Source organism: Aulonocara stuartgranti (assembly GCF_965226115.1).
Source record: "Aulonocara stuartgranti genome assembly, chromosome: 15".
NCBI classification, from domain to species: domain Eukaryota; kingdom Metazoa; phylum Chordata; class Actinopteri; order Cichliformes; family Cichlidae; genus Aulonocara; species Aulonocara stuartgranti.
In genome coordinates, this window is record NC_138951.1 from 30,576,853 (window position 1) to 30,603,707 (window position 26,855).

The window sequence follows — 26,855 nt, forward strand, 5'->3', positions numbered from 1 at the left end:
ACATGTTAGTCAAATGGTTGTTTACCTACAGTATCACCGTATCATAGGTCCTCATGTATCTCGTACCTAGTGTTTCTTTTTAGGTTTGCAATTTTTCAAATTCTACATTTATTAAGTTATGCAGGCTTGTTTGCACAACAAGGCCAAATAATTTTATAAACTTTTCTCAATCTAAATAGTGTAGTTTGGTAGAATTAAAGCATAAGTGTAGTGCAGGTCTATGATGATTTTTAGTGCTACTATCATCTAGTTCTGATTCTGTCTTGGTTAAATCCCAAGTAGTCCTGATTTTGAACTGTTGTAGTCCTGTTTTAATTCTGGATCAGTTCAGGGTCTGGTTGAATTGGGGTTTAGTCCTCGAGTCTTGATACAGCCCCGACTTTGTTCTGCCTTGCTGCTTAATTAAAAAACTAGTTTAAGGTGTCCTGCATATGTGATATATATTTTTCCCTATATGAAGTCATTCTTTTTTGAACAAAACTCAAAACAGAGCCTATTAATCTTTCAGTCATTTCTAAACACCCCCCCCCCCCCCCCCCAAAAAAAAATAAAATAAATAATCCCACATGCATACTGCCCTTTAGGGCTAAACCCCGGGTGTTTCAAATGTCTGGCTCCGCCTCTGCTTCCAGGACCTGCCTGCATACTCTCACCACATGAAGCATTGTTGTAAACCAGGAGGAACCCAGGACCCACTGCACTAGTGTTGGGTCGTCCTAATACCTAATGGCAGTCAGGGTGCTGTTGCTCAACCTTTAGAGGTGTGTATGTATGGTCCTCCTCAGACCCTCACTGACCCACCATCACACTGGTCATGCTGAATGATGTTACAGGACGTATAACGTTCTCCGTAGCTTTTTGACACCCTTTCATGTCTGTCACATGTGCTCGCCTGCTCTAATCTGTGAAAGCACAACATGCCACTGGTCAACCTGCCATTTTTGGTATTCTATAGTAAATGCCATACAGGCTTCAATGTGCTAGGCAGTGAGCACAGGGCCCACTGAAGGATGTCAGGCCACCCTCATGAAGTCTGTTTCTGATTGTTTGGTCAGACACATTTCACACCAGTGTGCTGCTGAAGGTTTTTTTTTTTTAATAGCTCTGGTAGTGCTCATCCGGTTCCTCCTTGCACAAAGGAGCCGATACCGGTCCTGCTGAGGGATGCAGGACCCTTTACAGCCCTATCCAGCTCTCATAGACTAACTGCCTGTCTCCTGGAATCACACAGCAAATCTGGCACTGGCATGTCTTGATGTGCCATCCTGGAGGAACTGGACTACTTATACATCCTCTGTAGGATGCATGTATTACATCATTCCACCAGTAGTGTCAATGACCACAGCTTAATGCAAAATTAGGGAAAAACGGTCAGAAAATATGAGGGGAAAATGTCAGTGTCCTCCACCTGTAAAATGGAGCTACACTGAGTTTGCTTTTAGTTTTATGGTTGTACTCTGAGCTCTTCCATGATGCTTGGTGTATAGGGGTGCATGGTCACTCCGCAAGGTAGACATTACGTGCCAGTATAACACTTGATCATTAGTCTGTACAGTAACACAGTATGATCACCCAACATACAAAGACAATTATCAGACAATATATCCATGTGATGGTTGTAAGGAAAGCTTTTAATTAGCATGATTTCTGACCCAAATACACAGTCCAGCTGTAATTCATACAATGTATGCACACAGATGCCAAAAAAAGATATCACGCTGATGTATCAAAGACCAAATTAAAACATTTGTTGTTTAACTCTGAACCAACTAGGTGTTGCGTACAGCATTCTGTTGCACAACTTGAGGCAGATTCCAACACTGTTTTAAGTCATCATGCACTTTCCTATTTTTAATGGAAAACTTGTTGATGGAGCAGCAAACTCTAGTCACTAGCTACACTATGCATGCACCTTTTCGTTGTACGCAGTATATCATGCATACTGCAGTTTAACTGAGCCCTAGGGAGAGAAAATCATGACATCACAAGCTGATCTTTTGGGATGTCTTTGAAAAAGCATGACCAATAGTAAAATAACACCCTCGCACATAAAAACAAACAAACAAAAAAACCCAATGAAAAGAGAAAATGTGGTTTGTGAATTTATGATGAATGAAAACGCAGGTTTTTCACCGACAGCCTGTTGAGCCGTTTGATCCTTCACACCTAGAGCTGCCAAACATCAGAGAGGGCTGCACTGCAAAGCATGATTAAAGCTTCGCAAGGTCAACTAAACCTGCTGAACATTTAACCTGCTCTGGAGCAGGTAATGTTTGAGATCAGCACTTCCTCTGTTATGTGAACGCACACATGGATAGATGGGAAACTGGGGGTAACTTCTGCAGTTGATAACCACCTTTGTGTGACTGCTTAGCCAGATTGTGGCGTCGCTTAGCCCAAGTTCAGAAAAGAACAGCTACTTTGTAGCACAGGCCACTGAAGTGATAGTGAGGACATGCAGATTCGTTCTTTGAACAAGAATTGTGTTTCAGTCTTGGACTGTATCAGTCCGCTCGTAGTTTATATATAGAGAAGGTGCATAGACATTCTGAACAGCTTCACGGACATTCTACAATATTAGTAACAGGAAGCCACAAACAATACTGATTAAAGTAGACCACATAGTAATCCTTCTCATGATAGAATCCTTATAAAAAACAAAAACTGAGGCACAGTGAAAAAAAAAGAAAAAGACAATTAACAGATGAACGTCAGTAATGTCGAGTCAAAGGAAGAAGTTTTTTAGTAGCGACAGAACAGAAACTCTGACGCAGTAATCTGCTTAGCTTTGTCTTTTTAGACATTTCAACAGATTTAAGCAAGTGTCTTTGCCTCTGTTTACTTTTAAATACATTTAATGCATTTAGAGCTGTCTTCATTTTTTCCAGCTGTAGGTGAATGATTTTGGAGAAAAAACAAAGAACTGCTACATACACAAAGTTTTTTTTAAGGGAACTCTGAAGTGTTTGGTTCTGGTTCTAAAATTCTCAGTTTGTCCATATTTATAGGTTAACCCCACAGCATCTAGCTTTTTATTCTGCGCTGCAAACTTTTAGTGATACGTAAACTTGAACTAAACAGGATAAATGGTCCATTTAGTAACAGTTCTGAGGATGTAGACCATATCAAACTGCTTTGGTCTTGAGCTTTGGAGCAGATCTGATACAAAGGCTAAAGGTTATACTTTTGTGTAATACCAATTTGTACCACAAGATGGTGCAGTGAGCCAACCAGGCAAGTCATTAGGAGCACATTCTTATCAACAATATCATACCGGGAAAAGCAAAGCTACTTGCGGAATCAGGGATATGGCAGAAATAGAATTACCAAATAGAAGTAAAGAAGCTTACATTCAAAAACATTTCTAAACACCCACTGATAAAACACTGCTCCCTGGTGGTGAAATTTCAATGACTTATGTTAATGTAATCATTTGTATTTATGCCCTATACACTGTGTCTGCACAGCTCTGCCATCAGGAAACTGGGTTGATCACGTTAGCCTTGCAGCTAACAGTTAGTTTTACCGAAGCAAAGGAAAGAGAGTAAACTTTGAATGGTTTGAGTTTATATAAGAGCTGTTATGTCATGTTATTACCAAAAAGGCCTTTTCCAGTTTTTGTCCTGATGGACATTATAAATAATATTGAGAGGGTCTTACCATTCATTTAGATGGGAGCTTCAAAACACCTTCCAACATGGGTGCCAGTTAGGAAGGGTTGTTTGTAGAAAGATTTTGGCAGATTTCTTTAAAGAAATCTAAACAAGACCAGCAGCTGGAGAGCGGTATCAGTCTTTTCCTTTGACCTTCAGCTAAAATGACTTAAAAAAAAAACAAAAAACCAAAAACGAAGTGTTTCTCAAAAAGCAGAGCTTCAGCTCATCTGATAATCCCTTGAATCTTGGACATTGTTTTTGTTAACTGCATTACAGCTAAACATGTTTTGGGTGTGGGTAAAGCCAAAGTGGTCACTGTTGAAGATTCTCTGCATGATGTGCTGAAAGCAGATTCTGGTAAGGTAACCGTAAGCCTTCCATACTTTAATCTCATTGCATCATGACATTCAGCACCATAAATCTCTCACTTTAATCTCCATTCTGAGGGACTCATATAAGCTAACATTAAATGAGCTTATGTTGGCTGATGAAAAGATTCACGAAGACCATGAAAGAGTAAAGTGACAGGAAAAGCTGTGGTGATTCACAGATCAGAACAAAACCAGGCCATGCCAAACCGCAGGTTAAACAACAAATAGGAACAAACTGGAGGAGCCGGTCAAGATGATCCTCATTCAAGGCTTCTTCTCTTCTTCCTCTGCTTCTACTTCTATGTTCTCCAGGAGATTGTGCTTCTCATCCTCTGGCATCACAGGGACAGAGTTTACATTAAAAATGCGCCTGTAAAACAGAAAATAAAGTTTGTTGGAAGTAATCACGGGGGGGGGTCAAAATTTTTGGGACCCAACCTCTGGGTCCCAAAAATGAAGCCGATGCAAAAAGAACTGTAGTTCATCTAATGACCACTTGAGGTCAGCACCAAAAATTCAGTTGAATTTTATTTATATAGCGTGCACAATCACAGTTGCCTCAAGGCGCTTTGTATTATAAGGTAAAGATCCTACAACAGAAAACCCCAACAATCATATAACCCCTATGAACAAGCGCTTTGGCAAAAGGGGGAAGGAAAAACACTCAGCAGAACCAGCCTCATCTGCCAGGAATTTTTCTGCAACTCAATAATTTGAATTTGAAAGTTTAAAGTTAGGAGGCAGTTCAAGAAGTTTGCTCTTCTCTTCTGGTGAGTGAAATTCTAGCATTACATTAAACTGTTAGCAATATGCATGTCTGCACATGAATATGAATGCTTCCTAACCAAGCTTGCATTCTTTAGCAACTCAGCACGCCACCCTTTCATCTAAATATGGTGACTCCCACCTCCAGAAAACAAATATGGCGGCAGCCAAAGAGTAAAGAAACCAATAGGTGACAACAGCTACATTCATCTTGTATCTATGCAACAAACTCACTTATGTTCACAAATTGGGAAAAACACATCTAAGATCTTGACGATGACGGCTGATCCGACCACGCCGATCACGACCACCCACATGACCAGGAAGAAGAGAGGCAGGGATTCGGAACAGAAGCGCCGCAGACGCTCCCTGGCTTGCTCTACCCACTGACACATGGCCTGGGGAGACATTGTTAATTGTTGTGGAAGAAATTTTCAAACAATGTGCTCACTTTGTGAAGACTAGAAGTGTCAAAATTGAGGAAATGATGTGCTTTTAACTGCTGGATTGCAGGATTTCTTTTTGTATAGCTAACTTTGTGTAGTTTGTGATGGAAATAACTCAATATTTTCTCCTGATAACATAAAATAACTACAAACTTTGACATTTTTTTTCAGATCTTTCACTTTAATCTTCCTAATAGTAGAGACTCTGGCTCCCTGTTTTTACTCTGTGACTCCAAAGAGTAGCTTTGTGTGATTTACAGTATTTTATACTGGCCTTGGTTTATCCTCAGTCCGACCCTATGAAACTCCTTGTGGAGCAGACTGTATTGTTTGGAATGAGTGTGATCTTACTGCAGACTTGCACTTACAGAGTAAGAAGAAATAAGTTCCTTGGGTGGAGTTTCCATTTGATTCTGATCAGGCTGGCTCGGGTAAGTGTAATCAAGTTCATCATCATATCTGACATCATACAGGAGGTCAGGATCCATACGCAGGGGGGTCTCTGGGAGTTTTCCAGGGGATGCAATCTCTTCCCGGGTGGTCTCTGTGTGCTTCAGAGGATACTGGCTTGTGGTCTGAGAGATCAGCTGCTCTTCATCTGATTTGAAAAGTGCAGGAGGAAAAATATTAAATATTAATTAATAGCCAATATTCTAAACTGGACAGCTAATGAGTAGTTTACTGACAATTAGGACACAAAAAGCAAACCTTTTCTAGAATTTGGTGGATCTGTGACAACCACATCATTTTCTCTGGGAACCCTAAAGATATCACTGTGTCCAATGGGGTAGATGTTGGTAAACTGGGCCAGCTTCTGGAAGTCTGGGCTCATCAGTATTTTCACCTCACACATGTCAGGCTGCTGGACCTGAATAACACACACAAAAAAAACAAAAAGGAAAATGCAACAACTTTTTAAAATAAACATACTTAAGCTGCCTCTTTGATGCATATTTTATGCATGAGTCATCAGACTCAAAAGGCGCATCCCACAATGCATTTGGAATTTGACTTGAATGACAAGTCAAATTCTAGAATGCCGTACACAATGGCTACGTTCACACTGCAGGTCTTAATGCTCAATTAAGGATTTGATTTTTTGATCAAATCCGAATTTTTTGTCTGCTTGTTCACACTACAAATAAAATGTGACAGCAAACGCGCTCTAGTGTGAACCCTCAAAGCGGCCCGCATGTGCAAAAGAAGACGTCACACACAACGCACTGTTTAGACCCAGACCAAACAGTATTGTTTGACTGATGGCCCTTAATATAAAGACTTGTTTTGGACTTTACGTTTCTCAATTTTGCTTTAAGTTATAAAGTTATTTTGTTATTTAGATATGGCCTAATAATTATCCTTATTGCTGTTTTAGAGAGGAGCGGTGCTTCAAAGGATAGTTGCAGATTTCTGTCAGAATCTGCAGATTATGCAGTACAAATAAAATGTTCACGTTTCTCCAACGCTGTCTTCCAAACAGTTTCACTGGATGGCCAGCAAGCGTTCGCGATGTCTTCTTTAGCGCTGTTAATTGGCGTCTGTCTTGTGTCAGTGATGTAGAAGACGGATTTAATGCGACATGACCGTTCAAACAGCAGTCGCTTTCTAAAACATCAGATATGTATCAGATTCAGTACCACATGCGAAAGTGACCTAGATCGGATTTGAAAATATCGGATTTGTGCTGTTCACACTGTCAAACCGTGATCGGATATGGGTCGCATAGGGTCAAAAAAAGCCCTGTTGTCACCATTATCCAAATTTCACAGTTAAAGCAAGGCTGACTGCTCATTCTAAAGTGATCTGTCAATCACAAGTGAACTCCCCGCCCCCATAAAAAAGAAGCTAAGTCTGGCTTGTTTGCTTTTTGTGCATGTTAAAGGGGACCATAATTTACAACATAAACACTAAGTTGCATCCTCTAAGACTCAAAACTAATGACTGGCATCATAATCGTCGGCAAAGTGTTTAATGAGGTCATAGAGCGAGGGACATTTTTCGAGAGACTTTTATAAACTTCTTTTAGCCACCACAATTGCCGCCCCCTGCTGGCCGTTAGAAAGAACCATATCAGGGCCCATTGTTCATTCAGTGGTGCTACTTTCAGTCACTGTGCAAATGTACTGTTTATAAGGTCGGGGAAACCTGCGTTCAGCTGAGACTGAAGGAGTCACTTGGATGAGTGAAAAAACATTTCTCCCACTGAAAACGCTACGTCCACATGAACAGAATCAACTTTTGGGATTTCCACATATGGTTCACATTTCAGACCTGGAAGCTATGTCCATCCGATTTGGCTGTACTGGAGAAATGAGGAAACACTATTTCCTGTTGCTACATGAACATAAACTGTTTCACTTTGGATTTTTGAATGTGAAAGCAAGTTTTTAAGAGCATCAGCTTTAAACTCTGGTCATGTTTAGTATAAGCAATCACCACCTCTTTAAAGCCACAGAGGCTTGTCCCCACATGATAATTTCAGTCATATTTACTCCAGAGTTATTCTTAACATTAAAAAAAACCAAAAACAAACTGTGAGATTCTGTCAGAGAGCTGTACAATTAGTGTTTACCTCTTTGCCATCCATCTCTATCACTTCACTGAAGACCTGAAGAGCCACCACCTCCTCTGAGTCACTGTATAGCCTGTTCTGGCTCACCATCACCCGGGTAACAGTGGACACTATGTCCCCAGACTCAAACTCACTGCTCCCATTGACACTGTCCACTAAGAAAAACAAACAAAATGTAGCAGAATTAGAGGAATTGGAGGTTGAAATGTCACTGTCAAGAAATCCACAGACTTCCCTTGAAAACAAGAACTGGAGTTGGGTCTAACCAGTCTCTAAAAGACTGGTGGGAGGACCTTGTGCACAACTGAGCAAGAATATAAGAATTTTTACTTCATGGGCTCCAAATGGCAGCTTCAACAGAACAGGCCACATTTCCCACTGTCTGTGCTCATTTGTATGTCTGAATCTTCATCTTTTATTGGCCAGTCTCTGATCTCTCCTGTTTTATGGTTACACTTTAATGAAGCTGCCAGCTGAAGACTTAGGCTTTTTCAGTTGTTGCTTCAACTGCTCAAATGTATTGCTTCTTTAATCAGCAGTACGGTTTTCAGCTATGCTTACTTAATGGGAAAATGTCTTCCTATTGATCACTTGGCATTTTTAAAATGATAAACTCACATTAGGAAACATAATGTGGAACCCAGGCACCTGTTTGTCTGTTGGGTAGTCCATTAAAAAACCATTAGTGATTTATGATTGTCTAAAAGTCCATTATCACTGACTTTTCCAATCACTGTAATGTTAATTGACTTTAAAGTGGACTTGTGTTCATTTCCAGATCCATATTTTTCTTATTGAATTTAACTAGACTATCACAGTATGACTCACAGTTCACCAAATACCAAAATAATCTGTATTTGTCTTATATAGAGCTTGCCCCTTGGTTCATTCCCAAAGTGTTTCAGACCACTTTTATTTAATGTGATTAACCACCATGTGGTTTTTCTTTTCTTTTTTAACAAAAACAATAAGGAAAAGCATAAGAATAAACTACTCTAATCTGATATACATTTGAAATCATGATTGATTAAACAATACTGAACTCTACTGAATTTACACTGACAATAATATTTACATTTCTAACATTTGAACAGTATATTTTCTTCCAGCTGAGATAAGTGCTTTCCCCTGATTAAAACCACAGTGGTTTGAATAAATGTGTGAAAAACTCACAGAGAAGCGCTTGGCAGTTGAACCTAGTGACCCCTGACAGCTCCACTGGGACGTCATTGACCAGCACCTGCTCTTCACTCACTGATATGTTTAAATTTATCTGAAAAAAGAAAAAAAAATAGACAAAACAAAAAGGCGACTAATTGTCGCAGTTCATACTTACAGAAAACAAACCTTCGGTTACTGAGCAGTTTACACTGAGTACCTGTAAGTTGTTAGAGTCTTGCAGCTGTGTGTCTGCCAGTGTCCCCGCTGTCACATTGATTAGGATGTTTTCCTACGGTGGTCAGTAATTAAAAACGAAAGGATTAGGTTTAACACTGCAATGCTTGTAATTTACAGTAAGTAAGTAAGTAAGTAAAATTTATTTATATAGCACATTTCACAGATAAAAATCACAAAGTGCTTTACAGTAAGATCAGACATACAAGTTAAAATTAATTAAATTAATTAAAAGCCCGTTTGTATAAAAATGTCTTCAGCTGCTTTTTAAAGGAGTCAGTAGAGTCTAGACAGCGTAAAGACAACGGCAGAGAGTTCCACAGCCTAGGTGCCAGTGCCTGAAAAGCCCGATCCCCACGTGTTTTAAATCTAGTACGTGGGACCACCAGTAGCCTCTGACCTGAAGACCTAAGTGCTCGGGATGAAGCATGAGGTTTCAGCAGGTCAGAGATATACTGGGGAGCTTCACCGTGCAGAGCTCTAAAAGTTACAACTAAAATTTTAAAATGAACCCTAAAATTTACAGGCAACCAATGAAGAGAAGCCAAAACTGGAGTAATGTGTGACCTCTTGTTTGTACCAGTTAAAAGTCTTGCCGCTGCATTCTGTACAGACTGAAGGCGATCCAGAGCTGATTTGTTAAGACACGTAAAAAGACCGTTACAATAATCCAAACGAGAAGAGATAAAAGCATGAATAATCATCTCAAGTTCTGCCTTTGACACCAGTAGCCTGAGTTTAGAAATGTTTCTTAGATGATAAAAACAGTTCCGGACAAGTAGCTGTGCTCTATTGCAGGAAGCAGGTTCACTATGGCAACAAGTAAATAAAGAGTTACAGAGAGTTAATCACTGTTTTATATTTGAATGTACTTAACGGCTGTAACCACCTTAAAAAATTGAATGGAGGATTTTATCATTTCTCCCATGAAAAAACATTTCTTAATGAGATTTGCAAAAAAACCTTTTAGTGTTCCCCAGTTTAACCCTTTATAATGTGAACTAATATTTGCTTTCACTGTCTCTCTTGCAGCCATAGCAGACATGTTATAGTTAATTGGGTTCATGTTGCACCTGTTTTGAATGCAACTTGAAAAATGCAGGACAAATTTTCAAATCTGTTATGAATGTAAACTTTAACCATTAAAGACAAACATGTTATAAGATATGCCAAAGTTTTTAAAGAGCTCTTTATATTCTGAATTAGACATTTTACTTGCATTGTGGGATTTGGGACAAAATAAGCCACTGTGAACTGATCCAAAGCAGGTCCAGACAGAATGAGATGGGAAATGGCTGGATCTGAATTGGATACAGATTTGATCCAGTCTGAATCTGTGATCCTTATGCACTGTGCGAGTTGACTCCAAGGCAGACCTGTTTGCTGATGTTGACAGTGGGATGTTTTTTAATATCATTTAATGACTGAATTTCAGTCCGTGAACACATTTCAACATGATGTGTAATCAGATTATAGTTAGACTTTCTACAGCCTCGTTTTAAAAAGTCACTTTAAAATCGGTTTAGTTCTTAAAATACCAAAACCATTTCAGCCTCCTCTTCACTCACATATTCACATCACCAAGATCTCAACTATGACAGGCATTTTTCCATCAGTGTGACCGATTACACAAATATGGTTGATCACTGATCAGCGTGTTCTGTGTCTAAAGATTTGATTAAAACGGTCAACCTTTTTATTACAGGGAAATAGTCAAGAGTTAGAAAGATGCAGACTAGCCTTTAGAGTTTATTCTGAGTTGATAATAAATCCGCGTAATCGCTGTATCAGTTGTTGACGACTAAGTGATTATAAAAGCACTCATGCTGGGTACATAAAACAGTAAACTAACGTGTAAATAGGATTTCTGTGTTTGTAAAATGTAAAATTCTGTAAATTAATTCGCTCTGCTATGTGCTATTTGGATGAGGAAATTGAAAAATGTGTTCAGGTGCTGCAGGAAGGGAGGAGTCTGTGGAAGGACGACTTGGTTGACTAAAACTTGCTAGTGAGCAAGGTAAGTTCACAAAGTGTTTCCAAGGTATCCGAGGCTGAGATTACGTTAACTCTCTTTCTGGGAGAAAAAAAAAAAACTTGGGAATTTCCACTCATCAGGTTTAGCCTCAATTGTTGGCTAAACCTGCTTTCCGGAATAGGGCCCTGGACTCTCAGTAAGCTAATGCTATGATGATCAAGTTAGCTCCATATATTTGCTGCCTCCGTGGCTCTTACCGTATTCAGTTGTCTATTCGACGACTCTGTGCGAGTTGCTGAGACAAAAAGAAGTAATAGAACACAAACTGTCGACCACGTCATTTCCATTTTGAGTTCACTTCCCAGCAGCAGGACAGCTAAAACAAAAACATTGAGCACGCAAATGTACTGCGCAGGCGCAGATTTTCTTCTCGCGAGAAGAGGAACGTCAGCATGGCGGTGCTCCTTGAAACGAGTCTGGGCGATATTGTGATCGATTTGTTTACAGACGAAAGGCCTAAAAGTAAGACTACAAAAATTCTTACTCTTGGTGGTAGCTAATTTCTGTAAGCGGCTGCTGGTTGAGTCACTCACTGGGACGTTAAACTACAGAATTATTGGTTGCTAGCTACCGTCGTTAGCATGTTTGCTTCATATTCGTTTTAGTAACATTAGCCGGTGTTGTGCAAAGTTACCCATACATCGTGTTGCTATAAATACTCTGTTAATAAAGACTTAGTTAATTATAATTACTTTGGCTTAACTTGGACTCTGTGCTCTTTTTCCAGCTTGCTTAAACTTTCTGAAGTTATGCAAGATAAAATACTACAACTACTGCCTCATCCACAATGTGCAGGTAAAGCGAAATGTCCTGTATAAACTTTATGTGGTAGTGAATGGTTCAAATTTGGTTTTCTTTGGGAAACCTCAAGCAACCCAGAATACGGTATGTAGTAATAGCGGAAGTTGGGTGTAAGTGGTGTTGCATTTGGACCCAGTAACAAGTTAATATGGCAGAATTCAAATTCAATTGAAACTGCATTGTTGCCATAATGGCAAACCAGCATGTAGACGTTACCGTGCAAGAAAGGAAGGTTGGTGTTTCTACTGCTAAGTTTGTTCCCATGCGTTCAGACTTGTTGATTAGTCTAGATTTTAATTTCCTTTTAGTACCTCCTTGCTTGTTAGCCACAACTTGAGACAGATAGTCCTCAGAACTTTATCCATGTTCCATGGCTCACCTTTATCAGCAGGACAAGTCTCTAAATACTCCCAAACAGTTTACTAGTTACACTTGTCTAGCACCTGCATGGTCGTGCATGCAGTACGTCTCAGTTTTTCTACATGATAAACAAATGTTGTTCTTGTAAATTGAAGTTTGTTTGTTTTTTCTGTGAAATTACAGAAAACAAGGTTCTGGTAGCTCATTAACGAGGCTCTCCTGTAATTACTTTCTATAGCAGATAATGAATAAAAGAAGAACTTTTCTGTCATTTAAATGTCTAACTGCAAGTTAGTTACTTTGGTGTAGCATGAATGGCCATGGGGAAGGTCTTTGTAAGCAGGAAAAATACAGTTAAAAGTCCACAATTTATGCCCCTCTTCACATTTTCCAAAGCCAGATCGTATATTTGACAACCCTGCACTAGAGAGATCATATCTTGGCGGGTTTGAGAAAACCTCACTGTTCCCTTGGATGAGCTGGAGTTAGTGGCCGAGGAGTGGGAGGTCTGGGTTTCTCTGCTGCCCATGCAACCCCAATAAGCAGTAGATGGATGGATCACTGGAAGCCTGAACGTCAGAGTATAATTTCATATTAGATTTGTATTTGATATTGTAAAATTAAATGAGAAAAATGTAGTAGCTAAAGTTTTAAAATAACTGGAGTAATTTCATTTCTCATTCCGTCGAGAGTCACCTGTGCGTACTCCAGGTATTGCCGCTATAAAGAGACAAAGTTGCTGCTGTCAGCCTGCAGCAAAGTCTAAAAGAAACCTATCAAATTGACACATGCAGCAGTTTGTCAGTTAGAGTATTTCATTCAGACATCCGTTATTTTAGCTTCTTCTTGATTTAGTTGTGCTGCCACTGCGTAAAGCAAACCCATTGTCAGGGTTTTAATGCTGCTGGACCACCGGGCGTTTGCCTTTGGGTGTCGTCTGCCAATTTTTATTCATATATTTAATCGTATGTAGACTTTTCAGTAGAAACTTTTAACATCTGTAATCTTCTCCATATTTTTTCAGACTCTAATGAAGATTTTGCACTTTTTCTGTCTTTTTCTTCACATTATATGTGTAACATGTCATAACTCTTCATCTTCTTTCCAGAGAGACTTCATCATGCAGGCTGGAGATCCTACTGGCACAGGTCGTGGAGGAGAATCTGTGTATAGGTGAGTCTTATCCGTCTTTTAAGAGGGCAGCAGATTGAGGATGTTGGATAAAAAATAAAGATGCTCTCCATTGTGCCTTATTAGCAAACTGTATGGGGACCAGGCACGCTTTTTTGATCTGGAGAAAATGCCACGCATTAAACACAAGAAGAAGGGGACGGTGTCCATGGTGAACAATGGAAATGATCAGCACGGCTCTCAGGTGAATGAGATGAGCACCCAGTGTTGAGTGCTTTCAGACCAGTAACCACAGAAAAAATACATTATTATTCATCCCCTGTTGGTTAGACCAGATTAGATGATCTATAAACATATTCAACATTCATACAGAAATCATAGATCTGTATGTAATATATATTATAAATACATTTTAAATAATATTTTGCAAGATTGTTTAACATGAGATACTATATCTAGAGGTATGTTTCTTCCTAGTTTCTAATTACCACTGGCGAGAACCTAGACTATCTGGATGGAGTTCATACAGTGTTTGGGGAAGTGACTGAGGGCATGGACGTCCTGAACAAAATCAATGAGGCCTTTGTTGACAAGGATTTTGTCCCATTCCAAGATATCAGGCGAGTCAAGACAAACTGTATTGCACTTGTTTTATCAACTTGAAGAATAATGTTAATGCTGCGTTCATTATCACTTTAATAAAAAAAAACCTCAGGGCATATTATTATTATTATCATCATTATTATTACATTTTGCTGTAGGATAAACCACACAGTGATCCTGGACGACCCGTTCGATGACCCTCCTGACCTACCGGTGCCTGATCGATCGCCTGAACCCACCAAGGAGCAGCTGGATGTGAGTATAGGGCCGCAGCTTCAATTAGATAGATGTTCATAGCAAGATCATAAAGCTAAGATAAAAAAGATATCTATCTCATATTTGCGATTCTAATTTTAACAAGCTTAAAGGTCAAACACCTTCTTTAACACATCCTGAACTTTCTTAGGCAGCTTGCTTGTTAAAGTTGTTTAAAAGAATATTGATCTTGATGGACATCAATGCTCTGTTTTGGATGTTGGCTGCCTTCTCTGTCAAGATGACCCCACACTGCCCTGCGGAGTCCAATCCGTGACTGATAGTGTTCTGTTGTGTGTTTTTCTATCTAGGTATGCTTCGACTGCAATGGCAGTCAGTTTGACATCATTGTAATGCTGAAAAATTAAGCTGCTGCCAGTCAGATCCTTTCCAGATGGTTTTTCAGAATCGAACGATACTTTGTTGCGTTCATAATTCGATCAGTTTTGACAAGATCCCCAACACCACTGGCTGAAACTTAACCCCAAACCATGACAGAGCCTTTGCCATGTTTTACAGATGGCTGTAAGCACATGCTTTCTGAATTGTGTAGAAGTAGTACTTGTACACACTGCAGTAAAAGAAGCAGCCAATATGCAAAAAACACTTTGAACAATCGTCAGAAAGCCAGGAGAACTATTGCTCAAAAACCACTTTAAAAATTAGGTCTGGCACCTTGGAAGCAAAATCTAAAGAAATTAGCATGACTTCTGTACAGTACCGTAAGTAAATGTTTCTGCCATGGCTGTGCAGAGTGGCCGTATCGGTGCAGATGAAGTGGTCGATGATACAGATGGGAAAGGAGCCGAGGAACTGGAGGAGAAGCTGAAGGAGAAAGAGGCCAAGACTCAGGCTATCCTGTTGGAGATGGTAAGATAAGGAAACCTGCTCTCAGCTTCATGTTGAAGTGTGTGTGTGAGAGAGTGCGTGTAAGAAGATGCAAAAAAATAAATACTCAAGCTCTTCTGTTGTAAATCCATCCAGGTGGGCGACCTCCCTGATGCAGATGTGAAGCCTCCAGAAAACGTGCTGTTTGTGTGCAAGCTGAACCCAGTGACCACAGATGAGGACCTAGAAATCATTTTTTCTCGCTTTGGATGCATAAAAAGGTGACGCTTCACTCCAAGTACTACAAAGTATCTTGTTTTTCAGTTATTTCTATTTATTATATTTTGCCTTGGTTCTATATTGTCTTCTTCAAATAATCCTTTGTTCTGTGTAGCTGTGAGATCATCAGAGACTGGAAAACTGGAGACTCCCTCTGTTATGCTTTTATAGAGTTTGAAAAGGTAAGTGTGTGTATACTGCAGTGATGGCAGTTTAAAGAAAAAGTTCTAGATTTAAGGAAACACTTTTTTCCCCTATAATAATAATAATAATATAATCAGTGCATTATGTTTACTCTATTTATAGTTTTTAGAGATATCGTGATGATCTGTTTTGGTGTCATGAGCTTGAGCCAGGGCACGATTAGCCTGGTTAGCTTACTGATTAACATGTCCCTAATGACATGTTTGTGTGTACACATTTGGCATTTCAGTTTGCATGACACAACCAGTATATCTTTAACAGTCTTCCATGTTTCACTGTCCTTTGTGTGATACATATGTGCAGAATGGGGAAGCATATCTATCAGTATCAGTAGAGTAAATACAATAAATTTAGTGAAAGTGATAGATGGGAAAACCCTGGTCAGGAGTAATGGAAATCAGTCATGTTCTTATAGTGACATGTTGTTGTCATGCCGTGCCTCAGTGGAGTCGGTATCATAGAGAAATGAGAACTAAACCCACGATATAAGACTGTGTTTATCATGAAGGTGCTGTCAGCCTGCTATACATTGTGAAAATAAAAACCATAAAACTTTGATTTTGTGGAATTTGCCCCAGGTTATGACTGGTAATGACTTATAACTATTAAAAGGGCAACTCCCTGTGGTAAACTCGTAAATCTACACCATCAGAAGATAACGAAGAACACAATCATGGACTATTAGTTTTTTCACTGACTATGGTGAATTATTGATTGAGTGCACTTGGCCTCAGAACATCCCAACACCTGCATGCACACCGCTGGAGCTTTCAGAGGCGTTTCAATCATGTTTCATTTAAAAAAACAAAACAGGTTCAAATTATTTGGGTTAGCATTCGTCCACAAGAGGGCAAAACAATGCAAGGCATTGTAGAGTCACATATATTGCAACATAAGCGCGTCTTTAAAAAGATCTATAAGCATATAGATTGCAAATGAAACAAACAAAAGAATTATGTTAAAGTACATCAAATGTATATTTGAAACTTTGAGCGAGCTCTGCTTTAAAAATATGGAACAGCAGTTATCTACCTCAGTGTAAATAATGATCAAACGATCAGTAGGGTTCCTCTGACGTTCACTCAGTGGGATGGTTTCTTCCTGTTAAAAGTGATATTTTTCTTCCCACTGTCACCAAGTGCTTGCTTGTGTGATTATTGAGGTTTCTTTCTAATATTGTTAGGTCTTTATCTAACTATATTAAGAGACTTGAGCCCACACTACTTGGGTAGAATATTTTTCTTTTTTACTTTTACTGTTTTATCCTGTTTTTTATCACCAGTAAATTCATTACAACAAAATATTTCCAAACAGGTCTTCAGGTCTGCACTCACTGGAGCAGAGTTGAATTGTGAGCTCTGCCGTTAATACCGCTTCTCTGGTTAATGAACTATTCCAGGCCTAAATCTATCCTCTGTTAGGTTTAAGCAGCAGGGAAATGTTTGGCTCATCTGTAAAACGTGCAAAAGTATGCGGATCTTAATAGACAGGAAACACTAAATTGTATTTTTATAATTTACTGGGAAGTTTATCACCAGCTGTTGAGACCTTTATGTGGATCAGCTTATACAGGGAGTGCAGAATTATTAGGCAAGTTGTATTTTTGAGGAATAATTTTATTATTGAACAACAACCATGTTCTCAATGAACCCAAAAAACTCATTAATATCAAAGCTGAATGTTTTTGGAAGTAGTTTTTAGTTTGTTTTTAGTTTTAGCTATTTTAGGGGGATATCTGTGTGTGCAGGTGACTATTACTGTGCATAATTATTAGGCAACTTAACAAAAAACAAATATATACCCATTTCAATTATTTATTTTTACCAGTGAAACAATATAACATCTCCACATTCACAAATATACATTTCTGACATTCAAAAACAAAACAAAAACAAATCAGCGACCAATATAGCCACCTTTCTTTGCAAGGACACTCAACAGCCTGCCATCCATGGATCCTGTCAGTGTTTTGATCTGTTCACCATCAACATTGCGTGCAGCAGCAACCACAGCCTCCCAGACACTGTTCAGAGAGGTGTACTGTTTTCCCTCCTTGTAAATCTCACATTTGATGATGGACCACAGGTTCTCAATGGGGTTCAGATCAGGTGAACAAGGTGGCCATGTCATTAGTTTTTCTTCTTTTATACCCTTTCTTGCCAGCCACGCTGTGGAGTACTTGGACGCGTGTGATGGAGCATTGTCCTGCATGAAAATCATGTTTTTCTTGAAGGATGCAGACTTCTTCCTGTACCACTGCTTGAAGAAGGTGTCTTCCAGAAACTGGCAGTAGGACTGGGAGTTGAGCTTGACTCCATCCTCAACCCGAAAAGGCCCCACAAGCTCATCTTTGATGATACCAGCCCAAACCAGTACTCCACCTCCACCTTGCTGGCGTCTGAGTCGGACTGGAGCTCTCTGCCCTTTACCAATCCAGCCACGGGCCCATCCATCTGGCCCATCAAGACTCACTCTCATTTCATCAGTCCATAAAACCTTAGAAAAATCAGTCTTGAGATATTTCTTGGCCCAGTCTTGACGTTTCAGCTTGTGTGTCTTGTTCAGTGGTGGTCGTCTTTCAGCCTTTCTTACCTTGGCCATGTCTCTGAGTATTGCACACCTTGTGCTTTTGGGCACTCCAGTGATGTTGCAGCTCTGAAATATGGCCAAATGATGATCACGCTTCAGAAGCTTTGCAATTTTGAGACTGCTGCATCCCTCTGCAAGATATCTCACTATTTTTGACTTTTCTGAGCCTGTCAAGTCCTTCTTTTGACCCATTTTGCCAAAGGAAAGGACGTTGCCTAATAATTATGCACACCTGATATAGGTTGTTGATGTCATTAGACCACACCCCTTCTCATTACAGAGATGCACATCACCTAATATGCTTAATTGGTAGTAGGCTTTCGAGCCTATACAGCTTGGAGTAAGACAACATGCATGAAGAAGATGATGTGGACAAAATACTCATTTGCCTAATAATTCTGCACCCCCTGTATGTAAGAAGACATAATGGGATATGCAGCAATAGAAATCCAGGATGCTTCTTGATTCAAGCATGTTAGCAAATTACATACAGTACTATGTCTGGGCCCTGTTGTGATCTGTAATTCAATTTGACACCCCAGCTGTTATTGCTAATGTATGTAACTTATACTGTATTGTTACCATTCATTTATACAAATATAAAATGGCTTAAAAGTTAGAACCAAATTTTTTTTTTATAAAAGCAAAAAAACAAATGCAGGCCTGTGTTGTTTACTTCAGCTGTTCAGCTGATGTCCATGTATATGTTCCCTAATTCTTGATTTCTGATTAATGAAAGTTTAAATATTCATTGGTAGTGCTACATGGTGTGAGTCCCAGCCAAGGGGTTTTCCCTTATGATTAGCAGAGAGGTTTTGTGCCATGTAATCTCTGTCAGTAGGGAGGATACCTTTGCCTGTCATTCTTATTTAAGGAGTTTGGCACTTAATGTCAAATTCTCCTCAAGGTCTTTTCTTCTTCTTGGATATCTGATAGTAGGCACTGATAATGGTTCTTATTGGAAAACCTTGCTGTTGTTTAGAGGGTTTCTTACTGTTTGCTTAGTTCATTAATGTTGAGAACATCTGTTTTTTCTTTTCTTATTTTTGGAAAAGCATATTTTTGCTTTTTAAACGCTGAAAATATCATAAATATAACAGATTACTGCTGTCTTTTGGTTTCAGTTTCCAGTAACTTAACGTTTTATCAAAACTCGATCTTGATTCTTGTTTCACATGATTGATGACACATTAATTCCTGCATGACTGTCAACGACATGCACAGATGTTTTTGGACTATTCATATTGAAGCTTTAGTATTAGTGGTTTGCTCTTGCATGTATTTTGGAGCCAGACGTGTCCATATTTAGGCCAAAACGTATTAACAGCTTATGCTAGCTAGCTTGGTTATCAAGTGGCATCTATATATTAGTGTGTCTGTTTACATTCAGTGCACACAATATAAAATACTAAAAGTTCAGTCACCAAAACTGAACCACAAACCTTTTATACCACTTGAATCACCCAATGAGATGTATTGCTTTGTCAGATAAATTCATTAATAATGCTACAACAGCACAAACACACTGGAGAAGACGAGTTCAGAATTAGCAGAGGTGGCTTAATTCCTACAGAAACGCCCACTGCAAAGCTGTTATGAAACTGAAAACTGTCTATAGGCCAAGATGTTTGTACCAAATAGCATTACTGCAGTCTGTGGAGAATAACTTGCTTTTGAAGTTAGCCTCAAGAGGCCATAAGAGGAACTACAGTTTTTGTCACTTTGGTGCTGGTAGACGTTGCCATTTGGTCTGCATATGCAAACGTCCTGGTGGGAGGGGGTTTTCAGTTTAATGTGTGTTATAGAATAGAATTCAACTTTATTGTCATTGCACATGCACAGGTACAGGGCAACGAAATGCAGTTTGCATCCATCCAGAAGTGCTTTAGTGATATAGATATATTACAATATATATTAGCAATAATATAGATATGTAAGTATATTACAGAAATGGGTCTATTATGGTATGTTAGAATGTACACGGTATGAAGTATGTTGTGAATATTCTATAACTATAAGTATAAGGATATAAATATGAAAAACTATACAGAATATGAAATAAATAACTTTACAGAATCTGAGATATACAGCTATACAGAAATGGGAACTATGCAAGTTGTAAACAGTTGTAGGATTAAAAATTATCGTATGTACAGAATGATTATTTACACAGAGCTATACAGTAGTGCAGTTAAGATAAGTGAGGGTGTGGATAATTTCTACAGAGGCTATGTAAAGTGCTATGTTATATAACCTAAATTATAATGTTGAGCAAAGTAATCAGGACTACAACTTTTACCATTATCGAGCAGCTTTACTACCAGTTTTTTTTTGTTTTTTTTGTTTTTTTAACTGAAGAAGCTTCTTGGATGAGAGGTGAAATGTCTTCAAGCAACTTAAAGAAGTCCAGACGCTTTTCTTTCCAAGCTCCTTAGATTTACTGTGGGGGGGGTTTTCTCCACAGCAAGAAGACTGTGAGAAAGCTTACTTCAAAATGGACAACGTGCTCATTGACGACAGACGCATTCACGTAGACTTCAGTCAATCAGTTGCAAAGATCAAATGGAAAGGGAAAGGTAATGAAGCTGAAGGCTTTGTGGTTTGCATGTTAGTTTATGTTGTTTAAAGTGCACCAGTTACACCAAAGTTTCTGTCATTAGTGGTGTTGTTCTCCCTTTGTATTACCACACCTTTTCATTAGCTGTGACCTTCACTGCTTTCTCCGTTTCCTAGGGGGGAAATACACTAAAGACGACTTCAAAGCTTATGAGAAGGATGTAGAGAATCGATCCAAACTGGCTCTCAAGGATCAGGTGAAGCCAAAACAAGAGTATCCTTGTGCGTCAATAGGCTGGGATTGAGTTTTCCAGCTTTTCCACTTCGTGCCACAACATATCATTCTGCAGTACATGCCAGCTGCTGTGTGCTTTTTTGTTTGTTTTTTGTTTTTTCCTTTTCTTTTCCTGGTTTGAGTTGGCAGAGCTTTCAGAACTGACTGTCTCAACTTCCTGGAGATTTCCATAACTCAGGTAAAAGTTCCAAGTACAACCTGATAATCGAGGAAGAAGAGGAGGCACCGAGTCATCGGCACTCTGAGAAGAAACATAAAGAGAAGAGGCACCATCATCATTCAGATGATGAGGACAGCAGGAAGTCCAAAAAGCGCAAGGTAATAGTCAGTCCATGACATGACATAACATTTTTTTCTTTGCTCGCTGATCAGTAAGAATTGTTTTAGAAATGTTTTTAATTCTGTTAGTGATGCACCTAAAGACATGCGAGCCACTTCATTAGGTACGCCTTTTAACTGTCCAGTAACACAAATATTTATCTTTGTGTTATTTAATTATGTTCAAATCACACAACAGCAACTTAATGCATTTAGACATTAACAAGATGACCTACTGAAGTTCAAACTGAGCATTAGAATGGGAATTGTTAAAGTGACTTTGAATGTGGCAAATGGGCTGGTCTGAGTATTTCAGAAACTGCTGGTCTACTGGGATGTTTCCACAAAATAGTCTCTTGGGTTTACTGAGAATGTTCCAAAAAAACGGAGAGTATACATTGATCACAGAAGCAACCTTTTGATTTACTTATCTGGATGACTGAGCATGCATCGAGACATATACACTGATATGCAGTTGTCTGTGTAAAAATGCCTTGTTGGTGTCAAAGGTCAGAAGACAATGACAACACTCCATTTTTCCACTTATTTAACAGGGTAACACATGGTAATGAACATCAGTATACCAAACACATAAAGTGTAATCATGTCAGATCATCGGAAAACTGCTCATTTACAACTGCAGTCTCGGAGCAGGTTGCATTAAACTTTATAATAAACAAAAAACCATAGAGATATATGGCGAAAACAAAAAGCATGAATAGACACAAATGAGTTAAAAGTGGTCACAGATGTGGTTTGCCAATGTTTAGGATAAGCTTTTAACAGTATGTGGAGTGCTCCTTTATTGCCACGGGTAAACTATTCTAATATTTAGTTCCCTTTAGTGACAGCACAGTTTGTCCACGTGCAGTGCCCTTATAGGTGTCGTGCTGTTTGAGAAAAATATGCTAGCATCAAAGTATCACTTCCAGTCAGGCAGGTGCTCATTTCAGAATCAAACCGAGGTAACTGTGAGTCACTAGTCCTGAATTTTGAATATTTGACTTTCTGCGCGGTGGGGACAGGATGCTGTCCTGTGGCAACCTACATAACTCTGGTTTTGGCATCTTTGATCATCATCTGTGAAGGATCACAGTCCTACACAGTTATATTCATAAAAAGCATGTCCCGGTCATAGTTTCTTTTCTTTTTTTGTTTTCCTTTGTTTTAAAGAGTGGCAGCACGGTTCATGTTAAAGTAGAGCATAACTTCTTTAGCTATAAATTCATGTTGAATTTTCTGAGGGATTAAACCATCTTAACCCAGTGGTAAAGAGAGTTAGTCATACTAGCTGCTGTATTTTGTATCATTATAGAAATATAAATTTCACACAGCAGATGAAGGTATTACGTGTTCTAAGAGTTATCATCAGTACTTGTGCTGGTAACACTTGGAGTAGTAAAAGAATATTACCATGAAACGGAGGCAGAGGCAGATGCGTGCCTCTACATGAGGTGACACTTCACCTTTATTAAAGACTAACTGGATCGTTTTAATTAACATACAGTTATTATCATGTTATTTCTTGTGCACATATAACTGCTTTAACCTGGTACAGGTTCTGACTTTTTCAAAAAGAAAACAGACACTCTGATATATCAGTGATGAAAGTAATTGATCAAGAAAATAGTTGCACATCTCCCACTCACTCAACCAAAGTACCTCCAATAAGTTGATTTCTACTTATAGAAAAGGTGGGCTACATGGATTATAAATAGTCAGTCTATATTGTTATACACAGTAAATATATTAATATTTAGAAAAGTCTTCTAAATAGTTTAGAAGCTTGTAATCACAAGCTCTACTGCCCATGTCACATCCAGCTACCATAATAACAATGAAGGAGATGTGTAAGAGAGTAAGCAGCAGTCAGGTCCTGAAAATGTGTTGCACTTGTTTAACTGATGATCAGACGATTCGAGCACCTCTGTAACAGCAGAGGTTTTGGTTGTGTGTGGGACTGAACTGTTCAAGAGAGTGTTATCACCGCACCACAGAGGAAAGATATCGGTGACGGTTTTAGAGAAGCCGGTCTGGGAAAGGTTATAAGGTCATTCCCAACAATTTGAATTCCACCATGGACAATAAGATGGATTATTCACAAGTGGAAAAGACAGTTGTCAGTGATTCAGAGATCGGACCTCCCAGCAATGCTCTGAGAAACTGTAAAAAACACAAGAGGTACATCTCATTATACGAGCCTCAGATAACATGTTAAAGGTCAAAGATCATTACAGTTCACTTGGCAAAAGACTGAACCAGTATTGATTTTTCGGATCAGCGGTGTCCAACTCCAGGCCTCAAGGTCCTGTAGGTTTTAAATGCGTCCTTGAACCAATACAGTTGATTTAAATGGCTAATTTACCTCCTCAACATGTCTTGACGTTCTCCAGAGGCCTGATAATGAACTAATCATTTGATTCAGGTGTGTTGACCCAGGGACAACACACCTGCAGGACGCCAACCCTTGAGGCCTGGAGTTGGACATCCCTGATTTAGGGTCTGAAATAATTATACTGTGTTCACTGAGTTATTTCCTTTGTTATACAGAGCTGCAATCACAGTGCATCACTGAGCCCTATTTAGTCTAGGTCTATACACACAACACACACAGTTGAATATAAATGTTTGACAGAAATCTGCCTCGTTAGGTGATGGGCTCGCTGTCAGTTACAACCGTCCCTGAATGTGTTTTACAGCGTCTGTGTTTTACAGCGTCTGTGTTTACAGGCGAGGAGTTACCTGGCTGGCTGCCTAATTAGGTTATGAAGTGATCGACTCCATTGTTTACACACTGACCTTTGATATCTGGAGTTTCCTCGTTTCCATTAAAACCATCTGTCAGTGTGTAGCCCAGCACATTGTGGACAGTCTGTTGATTGTGTTAAAAACCGTTTGTTCTCATTTCTGCAATGACTCCACAAAAACATGTGTGTCACATGTTCAGCTGCATCATATGGAATTTAATAGTCAGCATGTTTTTCACAGATGGTATCAGATGTCAAGATAGCCCCAGCTTATCATGTGATGTGTTTCCTTGTTTCTTTGGTTAATTATACATTTGTCCAGTCAGTATTTACTTTTAATTATTCTCCTAAGATCTTCTTTTCTAGGCTCTTTTGCCTAGAAAAGAGCCCAGTGTATCAACACCTCCACAGGGAAAAGAATGGAATAGATTGGTTGTTTTTATTTTTTTACAACTTTGGATGTGGAGTGAAACCAGTCAGGACAGAATTCATTGCAATATTTATATCATTGCATTTGTGTAACTGCTCTACTCATGTTTAAGTATAGCAGTAAATGCTAACACTCAAACATTTATGGTCATTTTTAAAAGAAAAGAAATACACTGTTGTTTTTGTAACGTGACATTGATCAGTCATGTTGTAAATATACATTTTTTACTGCATGACTTGCAATTTTTTTTGGCTCTTGAACTTGTGTCTAATGTATAATAGTGTCAGACAATATGTGGATCTTTCAGTCATGTCATAAATAGCCTCAGTGTATGTAAAAGGTTAACTTAAAGGTCATATTATTGGGATTTTTCTGGATCAGAAGGAGTCCTTGCAGGACTTCCTGCCCGCCGACAGTAAATAATTAGTCGTTTACTTTATTTGAGAGAAACCTGCATTTTCCTGTTATGTCTGAACTTCGGATAAACAAAAACGGCTCGTGCATGAATAAATCCAGCCCTACCTGAAAAACGAAGACAAAATAAGATTCTTGGAAAATATTTTCCCGAGTGCCTGAGAAACACTCATTTCCCAGAGATGCCATGGGTCCGAGGGGAAAGTAGCAACTTTTACCTTGAAAAAGCGAAACATGAAATTTGTTCCTGTGCGTTATCTGTCAGGTCTTATCTTGTGTCAATCCTTTTGACTGATCCTTGTTCTCAGGCTTACAAGTTGAACATAACTCTTGGCTGACTGACGTCATTTTCAGTTACTGCAAATTTATTTCCTGCATGACACACGCCTTCAGAATCTCCTGAAACTGAAACAGTTTATGAGCTGATTGCTAGCCTAGCAGCATTAAGGCTGCAAACCACCCTCAGGATGCTTTGTGCAACACGCTGGAAACCGGGTAATAATAGAGCTTATTGTTCCATACGTATGCAAATCCTACAATTGTGTACTGATGAAAATATATTAAATACCAGTAACCAAAAGAGAGAAGAGAACATTTTTTGTAGCTTTCTCTTTATGGACTTAAAGACGAGCTGCTTTACTGAACATACTCTGCCTCTCCTTCTTTTCCAGGACAGTGAGGAGGGCAGGCGGGACAGAAAGGGAGGCCGCCAGCGTTCACGCTCACGATCTCGCTCCAGAGACAGGGACCACAAGCACAGCAAGTCCCGGGTCAAACATGGGAAAGAGGGGCACGATAAAGGCCACAGGGACAGGAGCCGCAGTCGCTCTCCCAAGAGGTCCAAGGACAAGGAGAAGAGTAGATACAGATGAGGGAGGACAGAGGACGAATGAGATATATATGTATTTGGACCACAGCCACTGAACTGTGATCATCATGAAATGTCTGAATATTCATCATCTTAAACTTCCTCTTAAATCACTTGATCTTGACTTTTAGGGAACTAGTCGGGTGATTGTCAGGTTTTTGTCACGTCGTCTAGATCGCCACTAAGAAATGTTTTTTTTATATGTGCATTAAAAGTTCACTGTAACGAGGTTTTTATTTGATCACTTCTTTCACTTCATTTGAATGCCGTGACAGATGTCACCGAATAAGTGTTGTTTACTTCCTTTCCTTGAACCCCACACATTTTTTAGAACAAAAGTGGTAGATGATTAATATCCAACCTTCAACTTTCTGACTGTGCGGTCTTTTACATTTAGAAAATGTCAACATGGAAAATTGCTGGGTGGTGTAATCAGACTGCTGAGGGAATTCACTGGTGTCTCCCTCCACCCACCTCCTAGATCTGGGGTCACACCGTAGCTCAAAATGCCACTCAGTTGCCATCAATTAAAAGCCCGCAAGGGGAAGATTTGAGGTATTATCATTGTGGTCTTAGGTTAATATAGGTTACTAATGAAAAGAAGATGAAAGGATAAAAGCAAATGCTGAAATAAAAACGTCATGACTGTAAGCTGATTTTAGACCTGTTGATGTGCCATGAGGTTTGTAACTGTGGACAGGTGGCTACCACAAACTAAAATTTGTCCCCACACAAAACTGCATGGCGTTGCTGTGGTTAGCGCTGCACCACAAGAAGGTTCCTGCTTCTAACCCTGGCTGCAGCCTTTTATATGTGTTTGGGTTTCCTGCAAAAAGGCACGAAAATGTAGGGCAAGCTTATTATAACTAACTAAACTAAAATTAGTGTGAAAAATTGAGTTCGCAATGAAAGTCAGACATTTAAAAAGACTGTTGAC

The 26,855-nt window shown here is 39.2% G+C and overlaps 3 protein-coding genes across 4 annotated transcripts in view; 2 read left to right on the forward strand and 1 right to left on the reverse strand.

The window, feature by feature from the left end:
* LOC309689130 (putative ribonuclease ZC3H12D) overlaps nt 1–26,855 on the forward strand; it is a 184,528-nt gene that overhangs the window by 133,482 nt on the left and 24,191 nt on the right. The gene's annotated exons all lie outside the window — the stretch shown is intronic.
* ginm1 (glycoprotein integral membrane 1) lies at nt 1,611–11,610 on the reverse strand. The gene is made up of 8 exons (XM_082505358.1): nt 11,438–11,610; nt 9,189–9,260; nt 8,984–9,083; nt 7,811–7,965; nt 5,947–6,106; nt 5,607–5,836; nt 5,027–5,190; nt 1,611–4,397 (listed from the first exon to the last, which is right to left on the reverse strand). Exons 1-8 carry the CDS (start codon nt 11,525–11,527, stop codon nt 4,292–4,294), a joined length of 1,077 nt encoding a protein of 358 aa, XP_082361484.1. The 5' UTR covers nt 11,528–11,610; the 3' UTR covers nt 1,611–4,291.
* On the forward strand, nt 11,142–26,147 carry ppil4 (peptidylprolyl isomerase (cyclophilin)-like 4). 2 transcript variants are annotated; one of them, XM_082505356.1, is made up of 13 exons: nt 11,142–11,222; nt 11,968–12,035; nt 13,510–13,574; nt 13,659–13,776; nt 14,010–14,152; nt 14,294–14,390; nt 15,144–15,260; nt 15,375–15,499; nt 15,613–15,679; nt 20,755–20,866; nt 21,024–21,120; nt 21,327–21,459; nt 25,722–26,147. In XM_082505356.1, the coding sequence occupies exons 3-13, from the start codon at nt 13,522–13,524 to the stop codon at nt 25,920–25,922; spliced, it is 1,263 nt and encodes a 420-aa protein (XP_082361482.1). In that variant the 5' UTR covers nt 11,142–11,222; nt 11,968–12,035; nt 13,510–13,521; the 3' UTR covers nt 25,923–26,147. The 2 variants fall into 2 exon arrangements, with proteins under 2 accessions (XP_082361482.1, XP_082361483.1); XM_082505357.1 differs by lacking the exon at nt 11,142–11,222 and adding an exon at nt 11,592–11,702.